Genomic DNA, 16,603 nt, shown 5'->3' on the forward strand with positions numbered 1-16,603 from the left:
CTGAGCTACCTTGACATTTTTCGATTTAAGTTGCGTCCACAAAGGGGCGGTGAATATAATCAGTGACGACGATTCCTACGTTCTCACCAGTGGGTCCACCCGCCACATCTGTTGTAGTTTTAAGAACGAGTTTTGACTGCATAAACCATGGCAATTTAACTGGTATATAAACTACAACTCCCAGAAGCACATTCCACAATAAAATACCGGTGACGTTTTTGGTTACATGATTGAGTACATTCTAGCCAATTAGGAATCTTGTGGAATACCTATGTGGGACATGAGCCCAGCGCATAAAACTGGCCCGTTGTCCGGCGTCTCGCCAGCTCAAAGTGCCACGACTCAAATTGAAATAAATAGGAATCCCAGACTGAGAAAGAAAATTTGCGGAAATAGCAGCATATTTATCGCCAGATTGAAGGAAATTCCACAACAAAAACCCGAACTTCTTCAACCGCCTCCAAAAGTGGTGTAGTTACATCAGCAGATATATATAAAAAAAGAAGGTAGGAATTCTGAAGACCTCTGGAAAGCCAGAATTACTTGGTAATTTAGCTGACTAATGATGACTGTAAAGTTAACTTTTTTTTAAACCTAGTTAGTTAACTGGCTTGTGATTTGTTGTTAGACCGCAGCAGACAGTTTAGCATTTTTGTAACAATACTGTAGTAGCTAAACTAATTTAACTAGTTATGAGACTAACTAGCAAGCCAGCTAGCGTGTTGTAACAACCTAGTTAACGTTACATCACATCTCAGGAGTTGAGAATTAACGTTAGTTTGCTCGTTAACGTTAACTTAGTTTCTTTTCTTTTTTATAGCAAACTTTATTTGCGATTTCCACAATGATGACACTTCTTCTTTTCCATTTCACATGCTTTGTCAAAACATTGAGAAATTAGGTCACAGCGTTTCATGAAGCCAATTTTAAAATACTTTGTTGAATACATAATATTTGAGAAGTATTTCTCACGATATTATGCCGCGTCATGTTTTTTTTTTTTTTTTAGAGCTGGGAGTCAGAGGGTGGGGGGTAACCAGCCCCCCCTCAGTCGGCGCTCGGTCCAGGGAGGGAGAGAAACCCTTTGGAATGTCCAGACAGACCTGGGCGGAGCGTTGGGGTGTTGACATTATGCCAAGCACTTGTTAGGGAATATGGTTATTTGCATAGGCGATATTCAGTGGACTGTAGGGAATGGAAGCGTTTCCGATGGAGTATCCCAATGGCAGAGAGAGGAGGAAGGATGGAAAGTTATGTGGAGTTATGCATTTGTTTTCCGTAACGACTGACGCTTTGTTCACACCGACAGTCTTTGCATTTTGGTACACCAGAAGTACATTGCTTTCCAATGAAATGCTGTGTGGTCCTCGCAGCATTGTGTTGCAGTGCGTTCTGTGTCGTGCGTACGTTGGATTTGTCGAATTTATGCGCTAAACCGTATTCGTATACGGCATGACAAAAATGGCAGCAGAAGGTGAATGTTTAACTTTTGTTGCACACACATCCAGATGATGCTGCGTAATATTTTGCGTAATAATCTCTATCGGTGTGATCAAGGCGTTTTTCTCTGCATGCAGTGCTTGACGTGGACTGAAATAGGTTCCGGTACTAATTTGGGGTTCCGGTACTGTTTATATTTAGGTGCAGGAGCTCCACAATAGTTTTGAACATACCGTATATTTTATAAAAGGAACAGAAGCTCAAGCAGTAGAACATTTTTATGGCGCTGGTAATCCGCTCTGGTGAGCGCCTGCTCAAAGTCAAGCACTGTCTGCATGAAATACTTTTCTTCAGATGTAGGAGGCACCAAAACCTTTGTTGCCTTTCCTTTACGCCTGTTTTTGAAGGATGACGTGCAAGTTAGAGGCCCACACTGTTTGCTTTGTCTGTAACCTTGCTTCCTATCCAAATGGAGAGGCTCTTAACTTGACTCACTCTTCTCCTTGTGTAGTTTGTCAACTGGTTAATTCCACCAAGCCAAAACTTAAGCCTATAAAAACATTGAGCAGTAACGCTATGTTAAGCTTGGTTGATAAAGAACGTTCAAGCATACTTCATCCATTTAATTTGCCAAGCTGGGTTTAGTTTATTCATCATTTTGCTGTCTGTAATAACTTGTCATTGACATGTAGCCCTCCGTATGTAGGGAATCCCAGATACTGGGACAATACATTTAATCTCTGCTATTCAATCAGATGGCTTCTCCATATTCCAAGTGGATCCAATGTCGGTTTCTGGTAAGAGTTGTTAATGTTTACAACATTTAACAATTCCTTGTGTACCGAAGATGAAAACATTGCAAGATCCTGTTCACCCGACCTGGCATTTTTTTTAATGCTAAAATACCCACCCCCCCTATATGCAGAGGGAATCCCACCCCACTATATGCAGAGGGAATTCACGCGTGTTATCACAGCTGTGTACATACCGCCATAAGCAAACACCAATTTAGCCAGCAAGAATCCTCTCACCCGGTATCAGACTTTTTTTTTTGGTCACGGTTGACTTTAACCAAGCCCATCTAAAACAAATGTTCCCAAAATATCACCTATCTGTATCCTGCAAGAGAGGTGGGGTAGGATACAGCACGCTGGAGTTGCTACTTGTAGGCAGGGAGTATGACCAGAGAGATGTGATCTGATTGGCCGAAGTGGGGGATGACTTTGTATGTGTCCCGGACATTTGTGTATACATGGTCAAGCATGCTGGATTCTCTTGTGGGGCAGGATACACATTGGTGATATTTTGGGAAAATTTGTTTTAGATGGGCTTTGTTAAAGTCACCCGTGACAATGAAGACTGATTCATGATGAGAGGATTCTCACCCGGAATCACAAACATCTGTGACACATACAAAGCCTTCCCCCACTTCAGCCAATCAGATCACATCCCTCTGGTCATACTCCCCGCCTACGAGCAGCAATGGAGATATCGATACAAATATGAACCCTGATGACTTGGTGGCGTGTGACGCACACAAGGCAAGCAGGTATGAACTCCGCAAATCCATTAGGGATGCAAAAAGACCAAACTCAACTTGAATTGATGTTTGACAACTCAGACTTGTAGCAAAGACGACAGACTACAAAGGCAATCTAGCTGTGCAGTGCCCACCGACGCCTCCCTCCCAGATGAGCTGAACACATGCTATGTTCGCTTTCGGGGCAGACAATACTGAGCCATCCAGGAGGACTCTCGCTGTTCCGGACGACCAGGTGCTTTCGCTCTTCGAGGTTGACATTAGGAATACTTTTTAGTGAATACTCACAAAGCTGCCAGCCAAGATGGCATCCCTGGCCGTGTCCTCAGTGTTTGCTGACCAACTGGCGGGTGTCTTATTGAACATCTTCAACCTGTCCCTGTCTTAAGCTGTAGCCCCTACCTGCTTTAAGGTGGGGATTGACAATCACCCCATCGCGCTCATCTCCGTCATCATGGACTGCCTCAAAAGGTTGGTCATGGCCCACATCAAGGCCAGTATCCTAGGCACACTGGATGTTGCCTACTGCTCTAACAGACCCACTGAATATGCCACTTCAATCGCTATTCACACAAGGAACACCTATGTGAGAATGCTGTTCATTGACTACAGTTCAGCATTCAACACTATTGTTCCCTCTACACTAGACACCAAGCTCAGAGCCCTAGGTTTGGACAACACACTCTGACACTGGATGTACTTCCTGACGGGCAGACCAGACTGTGGCTTGACACAAGCCATCAAGACTGCTGAACACTTGAACTGGACTGACCACCTGCTCTGATTCTCTGCACCTTAGCACTCACCCACCCACACACACATACATTCACCCACACAGACATCCACACACACGTACATTCATGCTACAACTGCTGCTACCAGTCTCTTATTAAATTTGGAAAGTATTCAGACCCATTGACCTTTTTCCACATATTGTTGCGTTACAGCCTTATTCTAAAATTGATGATGGGTAAAAAACGAATTTAATCAATCTACCCCATAATGACAAAGCAAAAACAGGTTTTTAGAAATTTCAGCAAATGTATTAAAAAAAATAAAGAATTGATCACATTTAAGAAATTACATTTTTCACCATTATTTAACCAGGTAGGCCAGTTGAGAACAAGTTCTCATTTACAACTGCGACCTGACCAAGATAAAGCAAAGCAGTGCGACACAAACAACAACACAGAGTTCACAACACATGGAATAAACAAACATAGTAATGTCTATATACAGTGAGTGAAAATGAGGTAAGATAAGGGAGGTTAGGCAATAAATAGGCCATAGTGGTGAAATAATTACAATTTAGCCATTAAACACTGGAGTGATAGATGTGCAGAAGATGAATGTGCAAGTAGAGATACTGGGGTGCAGAGGAGGGGGGGAAAAGTAATGGTATGGGGGATGAGGTAGTTGGATGCGCTATTTACAGATGGGCTATGTGCAGTGATCTGTGAGCTGCTCTGACAGCTCCAGTCATAGACAGCAGAGAATTGGAAGGAAATGAGGGCAAAGGAAGAATTGGCTTTGGGGTTGACCAGTGAAATATACCTGCTGGAGCGCGTGCTACGGGTGCTGCTATGGTGACCAGTGAGCTGAGATCAGGCGGGGCTTTACCAAGCAGAGACTTATAGATGACCTGGTGCCAGTGGTTTTGGCGACGAATATGAAGCCAGGTGACCAGTGAGCTGAGATCAGGCGGGGCTTTACCAAGCAGAGACTTATAGATGACCTGGTGCCAGTGGTTTTGGCGACGAATATGAAGCCAGGGCCAGCCAACGAGAGCGTACAGGTCGCAGTGGTGGGTAGTAAGGTGACAGAATGGTTGGCACTGTGATAGACTGCTTCCAATTTGCTGAGTAAAGGGTTGGTTATTTTGGAAATGCCATCACTGAAGTCGAGGATCAGTAGGATAATCCGTTGTTACGAGGGTATATTTGGTTTGGTAGCATGAGTGAAGGAGGCTTTGTTGCAAAATAGGAAGCTGATTTCTAGATTTAATTTTGGATTGGAGATGTTTGATGTGAGTCTGGAAGGAGAGTTTACAATCTAACCAGACACCTAGGTATTTGTAGTTGTCCACATATTCTAAGTCAGAACCGCCCGGAGCAGTGGTGCTGGACGGGCGGGTAGGTGCGGGCAGCGATCGGTTGAAAAGCATGCATTTAGTTTTACTTGCGTATACTAGCAGTTGGAGGCCACGGACTGAGAGTTGTATGGCATTGAAGCTCGTCTGGAGGTTAGTTAACAGTGTCCAAAAGAAGGCCCAGAGGTATACAGAATTGTGTCGTCTGCGTAGAGGTGGATCAGAGAATCACCAGCAGCAAGAGCGACATCATTGATGTTTACAGAGAAAAGTCGGCCTGAGAATTGAACCCTGTGGCACCCCATAGAGACTCTCACAGGTCCGGACAACAGGCGACAACAGGCCGTCCGATTTGACACACTGCACTCTATCAGAGAAGTAGCTGGTGAACCAGGCAAGGCAGTCGTTTGAGAAACCAAGGCTGTTGAGTCTGCCAATAAGAATGGTGATTGACAGAGTGGAAAGCCTTGGCCATGTGGATGAATACAGCTGCACAGTGAATGTCTCTTATCAATGGCGGTTTATGATGTCATTTAGAACCTTGAGCGCGTGGCTGAGGTGCACCCATGACCAGCTCGGAAACCAGATTGCATAGCGGAGAAGGTACGGTGGGATTCGAAATGGTTGGTAATCTGGTAACTTGGCTTTCAAAGACCTTAGAAAGGCAGGGTAGGATGGATATTGGTCTGTAACAGTTTGGGTCTAGAGTGTCTCCCCCTTTTGACGAGGGGGATGACCGCGGAAACTTTCCAATCTATGGGAATGTCAGATGATCCAAAAAGGAGGTTGAACAGGCTAGTAATAGGGGTTGCAACAATTGCGGCTGATAATTTTAGAAAGAAAGGGTCCAGATTGTCTAGCCCGGATGATTTTGTAAGGGTCCAGATTTTGCAGCACTTTCAGAACATCAGCTATTTGGTTTTGGGTGCAGGAGAAATGGGGGAGGCTTGGGTGCAGGACAGTTGACCGGTGTAGGGGTAGCCAGGTGGAAAGCATGGCCAGCCTTAGAAAAATGCTTATTGTAATTCTCAAATATTGTGGATTTATCGGTGGTGACTGTTTCTTAGCCTCAGTGCAGTGGGCAGCTGGAAGGAGGTGCTCTTATTCTCCATGGACTGTAGTGTCCAATAACCTTTTTAGAGTTTGTGCTACAGGATGCAAATTTCTGTTTGAAAATGTTAGCCTTATCTTTCCTAACTGCTTGTGTGTGTTGGTTCCCAACTTCCCTGAAAAGTTGCATATCACAGGGGTTATTTGATGCGAATGTAGAACGCCGTAGGATGTTTTTTTTGCTGTTCAAGGGCAGTCAGGTCTGGAGTGAACCAAGGGCTATATCTGTTCCTGGTTCTATTTTTTTTTACGGGGCATGCCTATTTAAGATGGTGAGGAAGGCACTTTTTAAAGAATAACCAGGCATCCTCTACTGACGGGATGAGGTCAATATCCTTCCAGGATACCCGGGCCAGGTTGTTTAGAAAGGCCTGCTCGCTGAAGTGTTTCAGGGAGCGTTTGACAGTGATGAGGGGTGGTCGTTTGACCGCAGACCCGTTACGGATGCAGGCAATGAGGCAGTGATCGCTGAGATCTTGGTTGAAGACAGCAGAGGTGTATTTGGAGGGCAAGTTGGTTAGGATGATATCTATGATGGTGCTCGTGTTTACGTATTTGGGGTTGTACCTGTACCAGATTGTCTAGCCTGGCTGATTTGTTGGTATTCAGACCCTTTACTCAGTACTTTGTTTAAGCACCTTTGGCAGTGATTACAGCCCTGAGTCTTGGGTATTACTCTACAAGCTTGGCACACCTGTATTTGGGGAGTTTATAACATTCTTCTCTGCAGATCTTCTCAAGCTTTGTCAGGTTTGATGGGGAACGTCACTGCACAGCTATTTTCAGGTCTCTCCAGAGATGTTCGATCGGGTTTGTCTGGGCCACTCAAGGACATTCAGAGACTCGTCCCGAAGCCACTCCTGCGTTGTCTTGGCTGTGTGCTTAGGGTCGTTGTCCTGTTGGAAGGTGAACCTTCACCCCAGTCTGAGAACCTGCTCCAGAGTGCTCATGACTTCATCAAGGTTCTCTTTGTACTTTGCTCCGTTCATCTTACCCTCAATCCTGACTAGTCTCCCAGTCCCTGCCACTGAAAAACATCCTCACAGCATTCTGCTGCGCCTGAGCTCAATTTCGAGTCTCGTAGCAAAGGGTCTGAATACTTATTTACATAAGGTATTTCTGTTTTATATTTGTAATAGATTTGCAAACATTTCTTTTTAGAGTCTTTGGTATAACTCGACCAGAGATCGAACCCCCCAACCTTCCAATCTCAGGGTGGACACACTAACCACAAGGTTAAATAAAGGTTAAATACAATTATGTTTTTCTTCTCCATCCATCCAACAGGACAGCTAACCTGTCATAGTGGTCATCATGGATCTATATGACCCTCAGACGCTAGGCATCATGGTATTTGGAGGCTTCATGGTCATCTCAGCCCTTGGTATCGTTCTGGTCTCCACCTTCTCCATGAAGGTAGCCTAACTGTTGTTGTTAATGTAATAATGTATGCCATTTTAGCCTACGCTTTATCCAAAGTGACTTATTCATGCATGCATAATTTATTTTATGGGTGGTCCCAGCGGGAATGGAACCCACGACATTGCAAGCACCATTCTCTACCAACTGAGCCACGTTGTTGAGGTGATAATGTCTAAATGTGAACTGTTATGTTGTCTCCTTCTCCGTGAAGGAGACCTCCTATGAGGAGGCCTTGGCCAAGCAGCGCAGAGAGCAGGGTAAGACGGCGCCGGCGGGACAGCTGACCAAGAAGGACAAGAAGAAGGAGAAGGTAAGATCAAATCAACCTCTACCTAAATGTTACTCTAGGTCTGTGTGTGTTGCCCCAGTATCTGTGTGTTAGAGACATCGTCGACGAGGATGACATGCCTGCTCGAACACCCAGGAAGCGCCCATTCAAACTCCCACTAGATGGCTCTGCAAGTGTTAATGTCAAAAAATGTTGTTTTTTTACTCCCCAAATATTGAGTTTCGCGTCTATTTTTATTTACTGCTGTTACTTCCGGTACATATTTCCAATATAGGTCAAAATAAATAAATGTGGAAGCAAGTTTGGCAGCTCCAATGTAAATGACTCATTACTGTTGATCACTGATCTGAAGTCCAACCACTCAATTCTGTCAATAGCACCTCCTTGTGGCTGCTGGGGTTCATGCTACACCACTGCTTATAAAACTAAAAGTTAATGATGTGTCAAATTAATGATCTCCAGCTCAGGACTCCAGCTGTGTATTTGTTTTGCTAACTTTGCTAGCTAAGGTGGCTAGATGTCAAGATCAATCTTCTTGGTTACAGCAGAGACATTCAACCCCCTGGTGTGTAAAGATCTACTTTTTAATTTTGTTTTTTTTAAGAAGTAGCGCCTCTTGTGTGCACTTTCGGTAATACCCTATACCCCAGTATGCTACAGAAACCGTATGACGGTATGAACATCTGTGTTTGAGTACACATACTGTAGCACATTGTGATTTATATAAAACATGTTCTAAATGAAATCTATTCTTATTATCAAGGCATCTGAGAAGAAGAACCGGGGTAAGAAGGAGCACAAGCCCAATGGGAAGCTTCCAGAACTAGACCTAGAGGATATCACAGTGGCCGAGCCTGAACTAGCCCCAGAACCAGTTTCTGCCCCCAAACCTGCCCCTAAGCCTACCTTTACCCCTGCTCCTGAACCAACCCCTGCTCCCAAACCTGCCCCTGAACCTACCTTTACCCCTGCTCCTGAACCAACCCCTGCTCCAGCTCCCCCTGCTGTAGAGGCCTTCCCTGCTCCAAAGAAGAAGAAAGAGAAGAAGATGATGGCTAAGGTTGAGCCAGCCCTGGCTGCCCCAGCCCCCATGGCCCCCTCCAAGCCTGCCCCTGCCTCCTCGGCCTCCTCCAAGCCTGCCCCTGCCTCCCGGCCCCCTCCAAGCCCGCCCCTGCCTCCCCAGCCCCCACTGCCCCCTCCAAGCCTGCCCCTGCCGCAGCAGCCCCGATGGCCCCCTCCAAGCCTGCCCCAGTCCTGGAGACTGTCACCAAGGAGGTCCCTGTGATGGCAGTGCCCCCGGTGGGCTCCCAGAGGACTGCAGCCAAGGCTCAGGAGACCAAGGCACATGACCTTTCCAAGAAGAAGGCGTCCTCCAAGAAGAAGACTGAGTCTGGTAAGGAAGTTTGCCTATTTTCAATCATTTTACATCCTAGTTATTATGTCCGATAACTAGAGCAGCACAACTGTTGATAATACAGCATGTGTAAGTTCCATTTCTAACTAGTAGGCTATTGGATTAAGATAAATATTTATTACATTTTTGGAATGGATTGGAAAGGAAATATTATTTATTTACTCTAAATTGTTAATGTTTATCCTGGATTATAAACTGGGTGGTTTGAACAGTCTAATTGTTTAAAGCCTTCATGTATAGTAAATAAAACTTTTTTTTTTGATAGTTTAGTCTGGAAATGAGAAAGTTGCAAATGTCTTTCGGATTGGATGTTAAATGGGTGTCCTGACTCGGTGGTCACTAAACGATCCCACTTATCGTAAGAGTAGGGGTGTTAACCCCGGTGTCCTGGCTATGTTCCCAACCTGGCCCTCATACCATCATGACCACCTAATCATCCCCAACTTCCAATTGGCTCATTCATCCCCCTCCTCTCCCCTGTAACTATTCCCCAGGTGGTTGCTGTAAATGAATGTGTTCTCAGTCAACTTACCTAGTAAAATAATGGTTAAATACAAAACAAAAAAAAAATAAAAAATGGTATGGTCTGTTCAGGCTCTGTCTGTAAGTTGTACATTTCAAGATGCAATTCTTCCTTTGGGTCATGTTGTGTGACAGACAGACATACAGACAGTCAGTCAGATAGACACCGGGATTGAGGTAACTGCTAGCCAGGATGTTACAAAAATCTCTTTGTTTGAACGGATGAACATGGTCGTCTAGGCAGGAACTACTTCAGCCATAACACAAGCACTACTGTCATACTCCTCCTATGGGGCTTTTCCTGCTAGACTGACCCCCACACCAGGGTGTCATCAGTGTTTTATGTTATCGTCAGCTGTGGCGGATTGTCTTTCCATCAGGACGGTGACACTAATGACTCTCATTCAAGGCGGGCTACTTTGTGAGACGTTACAATTCAGTTAGCCGTTGTAAAAGCAGATGGTATAGAACAAAGCAGGAGCAATGCGTTAGCCAGATCATGTCTCTAAATATTCTGAAAGAACAGTTTTATTTTGTAGATGTGTGTGTGTGTGTGTGTGTGTGTGTGAAAATGTTATTTCAGAATATTTAGAGACATTTTATATATAAACTTAGTGTTTTTTTTTGGTTGTTCAGTCAATTAAGACCACACCCATTTCAAGCTTATATATAGTATAGAATTATGGTTAGATTTGCCAAATGGAGGGTGGGGGAGCTTTGTATGCATCTCTGTGTGTGGAGTAAATGTGGTCTAGGATTCCCTCCCCCCCTGGTTGCACATGTGACATGCTGGTGAAACTGATTTAAGTTTGCCTGCATTTAAGTCCCCGGCCACTAGGAGCGCTGCTTCTGGGTGAGCATTTTCTTCTTTGCTTATGGCCTTAGAGAGTTGGTTGAGAGCAGTCTTAGTGCCAGCTTTGTTCTGTGGTGGTAAATAGACGGCTAAGAATAATACAGATGAGAACTCTCTTGGTAGATAGTGTGGTCGACTGCTTATCATGAGGTACTCTACCTCAAGCAAGCAATACCCTGAGACTTCTTTAATATTGGACATCGCGCACCAGCTGTTATTGACAAAAAGAGACACACACTCCCACCCCTCGTCTTACCAGAGGTAGATGTTCTGTTCTGCCGGTGCATGAAAAGTTCCCCCAGCTCTATTGTCTGTTTCTTTGTTCAGCAACGTCTTGGTGAAACATAAGATGTTAGTTTTTGAAATCCAGTTGGTGGGATCATCTTAATAGGTTATCAATTTTATTTTCCAATGATTGCACATTTAGCAAGGAGAATGGAAGGCATTGGGAGGTTACTCGCTCGCCACCGGCTTCTCGCTCCGCATGCCATTTTCCGCCGTCTTTTCTTCACTCAAAAGGCGTGGATCTGGGCCTGTCCCAGTGAAAGCAGGATATCCTTCTCGTCGGACTCGTTAAAGGAAGGTTTCTTCCAGTCTGCGGTGAGCAAATAGCTTTTCTGATGTCCAGATGTTCTTTTTGGTCATAAGAGACGGTAGCAGAAACATTATGTGCACAATAAGTTACACAACGCTAAAAAAAAATTGCACAATTGGTTGGGAGAATGTGAAACGACAGCCATGTTGTTTGGCGCCATGCTTTCGATTAGACAGACATAATAAGCATATTAGACATTTACTATTACACATGTTTTGCCTTTCATTTATGGCCTTTTATCTTTAACATTCCACAGAGACAACTTAGTTCTGTAAAATATCAGTCAAACTGAATAAAATACCTAGGGCTGCACGCTAGTGCTGTGAAGGTAATGGAATTAGGGATGACGGTTATTGATGAGACAAATGGCAGAGGTCACACTTATACTCCTTGAGTGGATACGGTGCTGTTCCCGGGAGGGAGGCGTTGCCTAGGCAACCCAAGACTCGTTTGCTGCAACACCTTGCATGTGTCAGCAAGGAGCAACAAAGTCTGTTTCATCACGTTGTAAAGAGTCCACGTTACCCCGGAAACAGGTCAACTGCTTGAATTCACGGCCGACCCGTCTTCTGTCAGCTCTTCTCTTTTTTATAAACAGTTATGACAGTTAATTTATTTTAATGACGATCTTCATCCATAATTGTCATTACAAGATTATACAGTAATTGTGCCTACTGCCTAATGCAGATCTAGCCTGCAGGAAGTGCAGGAGGTTCCCTCACCTGTTACTTAGTCTGCAGGAAGGTCCCTCACCTGTTACTTAGCCTGCAGGAAGGTCCCTCACCTGTTACTTAGTCTGCAGGAAGGTCCCTCACCTGTTACTTAGTCTGCAGGAAGGTCCCTCACCTGTTACTTAGTCTGCAGGAAGGTCCCTCACCTGTTACTTAGTCTGCAGGATGGTCCCTCACCTGTTACTTAGTCTGCAGGAAGGTCCCTCACCTGTTACTTAGCCTGCAGGATGGTCCCTCACTTGTTACTTAGTCTGCAGGATGGTCCCTCACCTGTTACTTAGTCTGCAGGAAGGTCCCTCACCTGTTACTTAGCCTGCAGGATGGTCCCTCACTTGTTACTTAGTCTGCAGGAAGGTCCCTCACCTGTTACTTAGTCTGCAGGAAGGTCCCTCACCTGTTACTTAGTCTGCAGGAAGGTCCCTCACTTGTTACTTAGTCTGCAGGAAGGGCCCTCACTTGTTACTTAGTCTGCAGTAAGGTCCCTCACCTGTTACTTAGTCTGCAGGAAGGTCCCTCACCTGTTACTTAGTCTGCAGGAAGGTCCCTCACCTGTTACTTAGTCTGCAGGAAGGTCCCTCACCTGTTACTTAGCCTGCAGGATGTTCCCTCACCTGTTACTTAGCCTGCAGGATGTTCCCTCACCTGTTACTTAGTCTGCAGGAAGGTCCCTCACCTGTTACTTAGTCTGCAGGAAGGTCCCTCACCTGTTACTTAGTCTGCAGGATGGTCCCTCACCTGTTACTTAGTCTGCAGGAAGGTCCCTCACCTGTTACTTAGTCTGCAGGATGTTCCCTCACCTGTTACTTAGTCTGCAGGAAGGTCCCTCACCTGTTACTTAGTCTGCAGGAAGGTCCCTCACTTGTTACTTAGTCTGCAGGAAGGTCCCTCACCTGTTACTTAGTCTGCAGGAAGGTCCCTCACCTGTTACTTAGTCTGCAGGAAGGTCCCTCACCTGTTACTTAGTCTGCAGGAAGGTCCCTCACCTGTTACTTAGTCTGCAGGAAGGTCCCTCACCTGTTACTTAGTCTGCAGGAAGGTCCCTCACCTGTTACTTAGTCTGCAGGATGTTCCCTCACCTGTTACTTAGTCTGCAGGAAGGTCCCTCACCTGTTACTTAGTCTGCAGGAAGGTCCCTCACTTGTTACTTAGTCTGCAGGAAGGTCCCTCACCTGTTACTTAGTCTGCAGGAAGGTCCCTCACCTGTTACTTAGTCTGCAGGAAGGTCCCTCACTTGTTACTTAGTCTGCAGGAAGGTCCCTCACCTGTTACTTACCCAGCTCTAGTCTGCCGGCAGTGTGAGAACCCAAACTCTTAACGAAGACAGTAGGATTATTCCACATGACCTTTCACCCCTCACCTTGCCACGGACACCTTGGTGAGCGCTTTTCCCAGGAAGGAAATGGGGAATGATGTGTTTTATGTCAGGTCTGTCTTCGTTGTTTGACGTACTGTGTGTTTTCATTGGTATAATGCTATGTGATCATGTCTCCTTAGCTATATAGCAACTGACTTGTAAGAACTTTTGTCCCCTTTTTTCTCCCTCTTTTTCTCGCCCCCCTCCCTCCTTTTTCCCCCCCTATCATTTGCGCTCTGTCGCTCTGTAGTGTTGGACTCTGGTTTGGATTCCCCCCTATTCCTGCCCTACAAGGCCCTGGTCTCTACCGTTAGCAGTATGGTCTTCAGTCAGGGAGAGGCCCAGCGCCTCCTAGAGATCCTCTCTGACAAGGCTGGCATCAGACAAGACACCTGGCACGTGGTAGGACCTTGGGTGGGGTGGGAGATTATATTACCCAGAATGGGATGGGAGATACCACTGTGGGGTTGAAGGGGGGGGTTGAATAATGTCAGGCTTGACGTGGTGGGTAGGGAATTCGTCAGGGCACATGGTACAATCCGATTGGGACTCGGAGACGTAATTCGAAGGGGTTGGAGCGAGGGTGGTTTGGGACGGGACAAACCACTGTGAGTGGTGGTGACAGACCCACATTGTCGGTAGCCTAACAGTTAAGAGCGTTGGGACAATAACCAAAAGGTTGCTGGTTCGAATCCATGAGCCGACTAGATTAAAGATCTGTCTGTACCCTTGAGCAAGGCATTTAACCCTAGTTGCTCCTGTTAGTCGCTCTGGATAAGAGCGTCTGCTAAATGACTAACATACTGTTTAAATGCATGGGGGGTGGAGGGGGGGGTGGGCAGACTCAGACACACTACAGATGCTGATGTTTTGTGTGTGTGTGTTAATCAGGCTACTCAGAAGGGCGACCCAGTGGCTGTGATGAAGAAACAGTTGGAGGAGAATCAGAAACAGCTCGCTACTCAGCAGGAGGATGCGTCTGCAGCCAAAAACAGACTCCGGGAACTCAGCAGGGTAACACAAACACACACACACAGACAGACACACACACAGACATACCAACACACACACACACACACACACATACATACATACATACATACATACATACATACACACACACACACACAGACACACAGACACATACAGACACACACACTGAGCAAGAGGACACCACAATAGCCAAGAACAGATTCTGGGAACTCAGCAGGGTAACAGACACACACAAATGTAAAACACACGTTGAGAATATCTCTCAAAGACCACTTATTAACCACATACATTAGTGTTACATACATGAATGTGTTGGACCATTGTTTACCTCGGTCTTTCTCTAGGTCTCTCTAGGAGCTGTCTGATGGTGTGGTGTGTGTGTGTCGCTCTCTGCTCGCTATAGGAGCTCTCTGCTGAGAAGTCCAAGGTAGCCAGTGTGGAGACCAGGCTGAGTTCCCAGCTCTCATCCAGGGAGCAGGAGATGATCGCCCTCCAGGCTCGTATGCAGGCCTCCTACCAGGACCACGTAGCCCAGACACAGACACTCAACGCCAAGGTACTAATGTACATGAGAATAGTAGAATAGCCTCTGTCCCTGTCGGCCTCTGTCCCTGTCGGCCTCTGTCCCTGTCGGCCTCTGTCCCTGTCGGCCTCTGTCCCTGTCGGCCTCTGTCCCTGTCGGCCTCTGTCCCTGTCGGCCTCTGTCCCTGTCGGCCTCTGTCCCTGTCGGCCTCTGTCCCTGTCGGCCTCTGTCCCTGTCGGCCTCTGTCCCTGTCGGCCTCTGTCCCTGTCGGCCTCTGTCCCTGTCTGCCTTTGACTTTCTCTCAATTGAATTTAATGTGCTTTATTGGATTTAAATGAATTATGCAAAGATTGCCAGAGCATTCAAAAACTAAGTCAAATTGTTAAATCCCCTCTCAGGTCCTCAGTCTTCAGGAGCAGTTGGAGTCTGGTCCCACGGCCCAACTGGCTCGTCTGCAGCAGGAGAACTCTATTCTCAGAGACGCCCTGAACCAGGCCACAAGCCAGGCGGAGAGCAAGTAGGTCTCTGCTTCTACCCTAACCCCTGAACCAGGCCACAAGCCAGGCGGAGAGCAAGTAGGTCTCTGCTTCTACCCTAACCCCTGAACTAGGCCATCAGCCAGGCAGCAAGTAGGTCTCTGCTTCTACCCTAACCCCTGAACTAGGCCACAAGCCAGGAAGAGAGCAAGTAGGTCTCTGCTTCTACCCTAACCCCTGAACCAGGCCACAAGCCAGGCGGAGAGCAAGTAGGTCTCTGCTTCTACCCTAACCCCTGAACCAGGCCACAAGCCAGGAAGAGAGCAAGTAGGTCTCTGCTTCTACCCTGACCCCTGAACCAGGCCACAAGCCAGGCAGAGAGCAAGTAGGTCTCTGCTTCTACCCTAACCCCTGAACCAGGCCACAAGCCAGGCGGAGAGCAAGTAGGTCTCTGCTTCTAGCCTAACCCCTGAACCAGGTCACAAGCCAGGAAGCAGAAGGTCTCTGCTTCTACCCTAACCCTGAACCAGGCCACAAGCCAGGCAGAGAGCAAGTAGGTCTCTGCTTCTACCCTAACCCCTGAACCAGGCCACAAGCCAGGCAGAGAGCAAGTAGGTCTCTGCTTCTACCCTGACCCCTGAACCAGGCCACAAGCCAGGCAGAGAGCAAGTAGGTCTCTGCTTCTACCCTGACCCCTGAACTAGGCCATCAGCCAGGCAGCAAATAGGTGGCTCCTCCTGTTCTTTGCCCCTAAACGTTTTAGTATTTTCCACTAGGAAGAAAACATTTTGAGAATAAACCATAATCTGTTGTTTTGAGAGTGTAAATGGAACTGCAGATCAAATACATTATGGTCTAGGATTACTGCGGCGTGATGTTCTACTGCGGCGTGAGGTTCTACTGCGGCGCGAGGTTCTACTGCGGCGCGAGGTTCTACTGCGGCGCGAGGTTCTACTGCGGCGCGAGGTTCTACTGCGGCGCGAGGTTCTACTGCGGCGCGAGGTTCTACTGCGGCGCGAGGTTCTACTGCGGCGTGAGGTTCTACTGCGGCGTGAGGTTCTACTGCGAAGCCCACGGCGTGAAAAACAAAACGATACCCGCACTTGTCTTTTCCTAATATCATTAATTTTGGTGAAAACTAGTTTGAGGGAAAATGTACTTGCTACAACTGTGTGGTTGTTTCCTCTAGATATATTTTAGATTAATACATTTTAACTGTAAGTTGATCTGGATAAGAGCATCTGCTAGAGGA

At 46.5% G+C, this 16,603-nt stretch overlaps 1 protein-coding gene across 1 annotated transcript in view; it reads left to right on the top strand.

The window, feature by feature from the left end:
* The first annotated feature begins 258 nt into the window (after positions 1-258).
* LOC135524884 (ribosome-binding protein 1-like) overlaps positions 259-16,603 on the top strand; it is a 40,721-nt gene continuing 24,376 nt past the window's right edge. The window contains 9 exon segments of the mRNA XM_064952737.1: positions 259-506; positions 7,467-7,595; positions 7,813-7,911; positions 8,654-9,053; positions 9,056-9,283; positions 13,610-13,761; positions 14,251-14,373; positions 14,756-14,908; positions 15,274-15,392. Coding sequence (XP_064808809.1) covers positions 7,494-7,595; positions 7,813-7,911; positions 8,654-9,053; positions 9,056-9,283; positions 13,610-13,761; positions 14,251-14,373; positions 14,756-14,908; positions 15,274-15,392 — 1,376 coding nt within the window. The 5' untranslated portion in view covers positions 259-506; positions 7,467-7,493.

This window comes from Oncorhynchus masou, chromosome 31 (genome assembly GCF_036934945.1).
Source record: "Oncorhynchus masou masou isolate Uvic2021 chromosome 31, UVic_Omas_1.1, whole genome shotgun sequence".
Taxonomy (NCBI): Eukaryota; Metazoa; Chordata; class Actinopteri; order Salmoniformes; family Salmonidae; genus Oncorhynchus; species Oncorhynchus masou.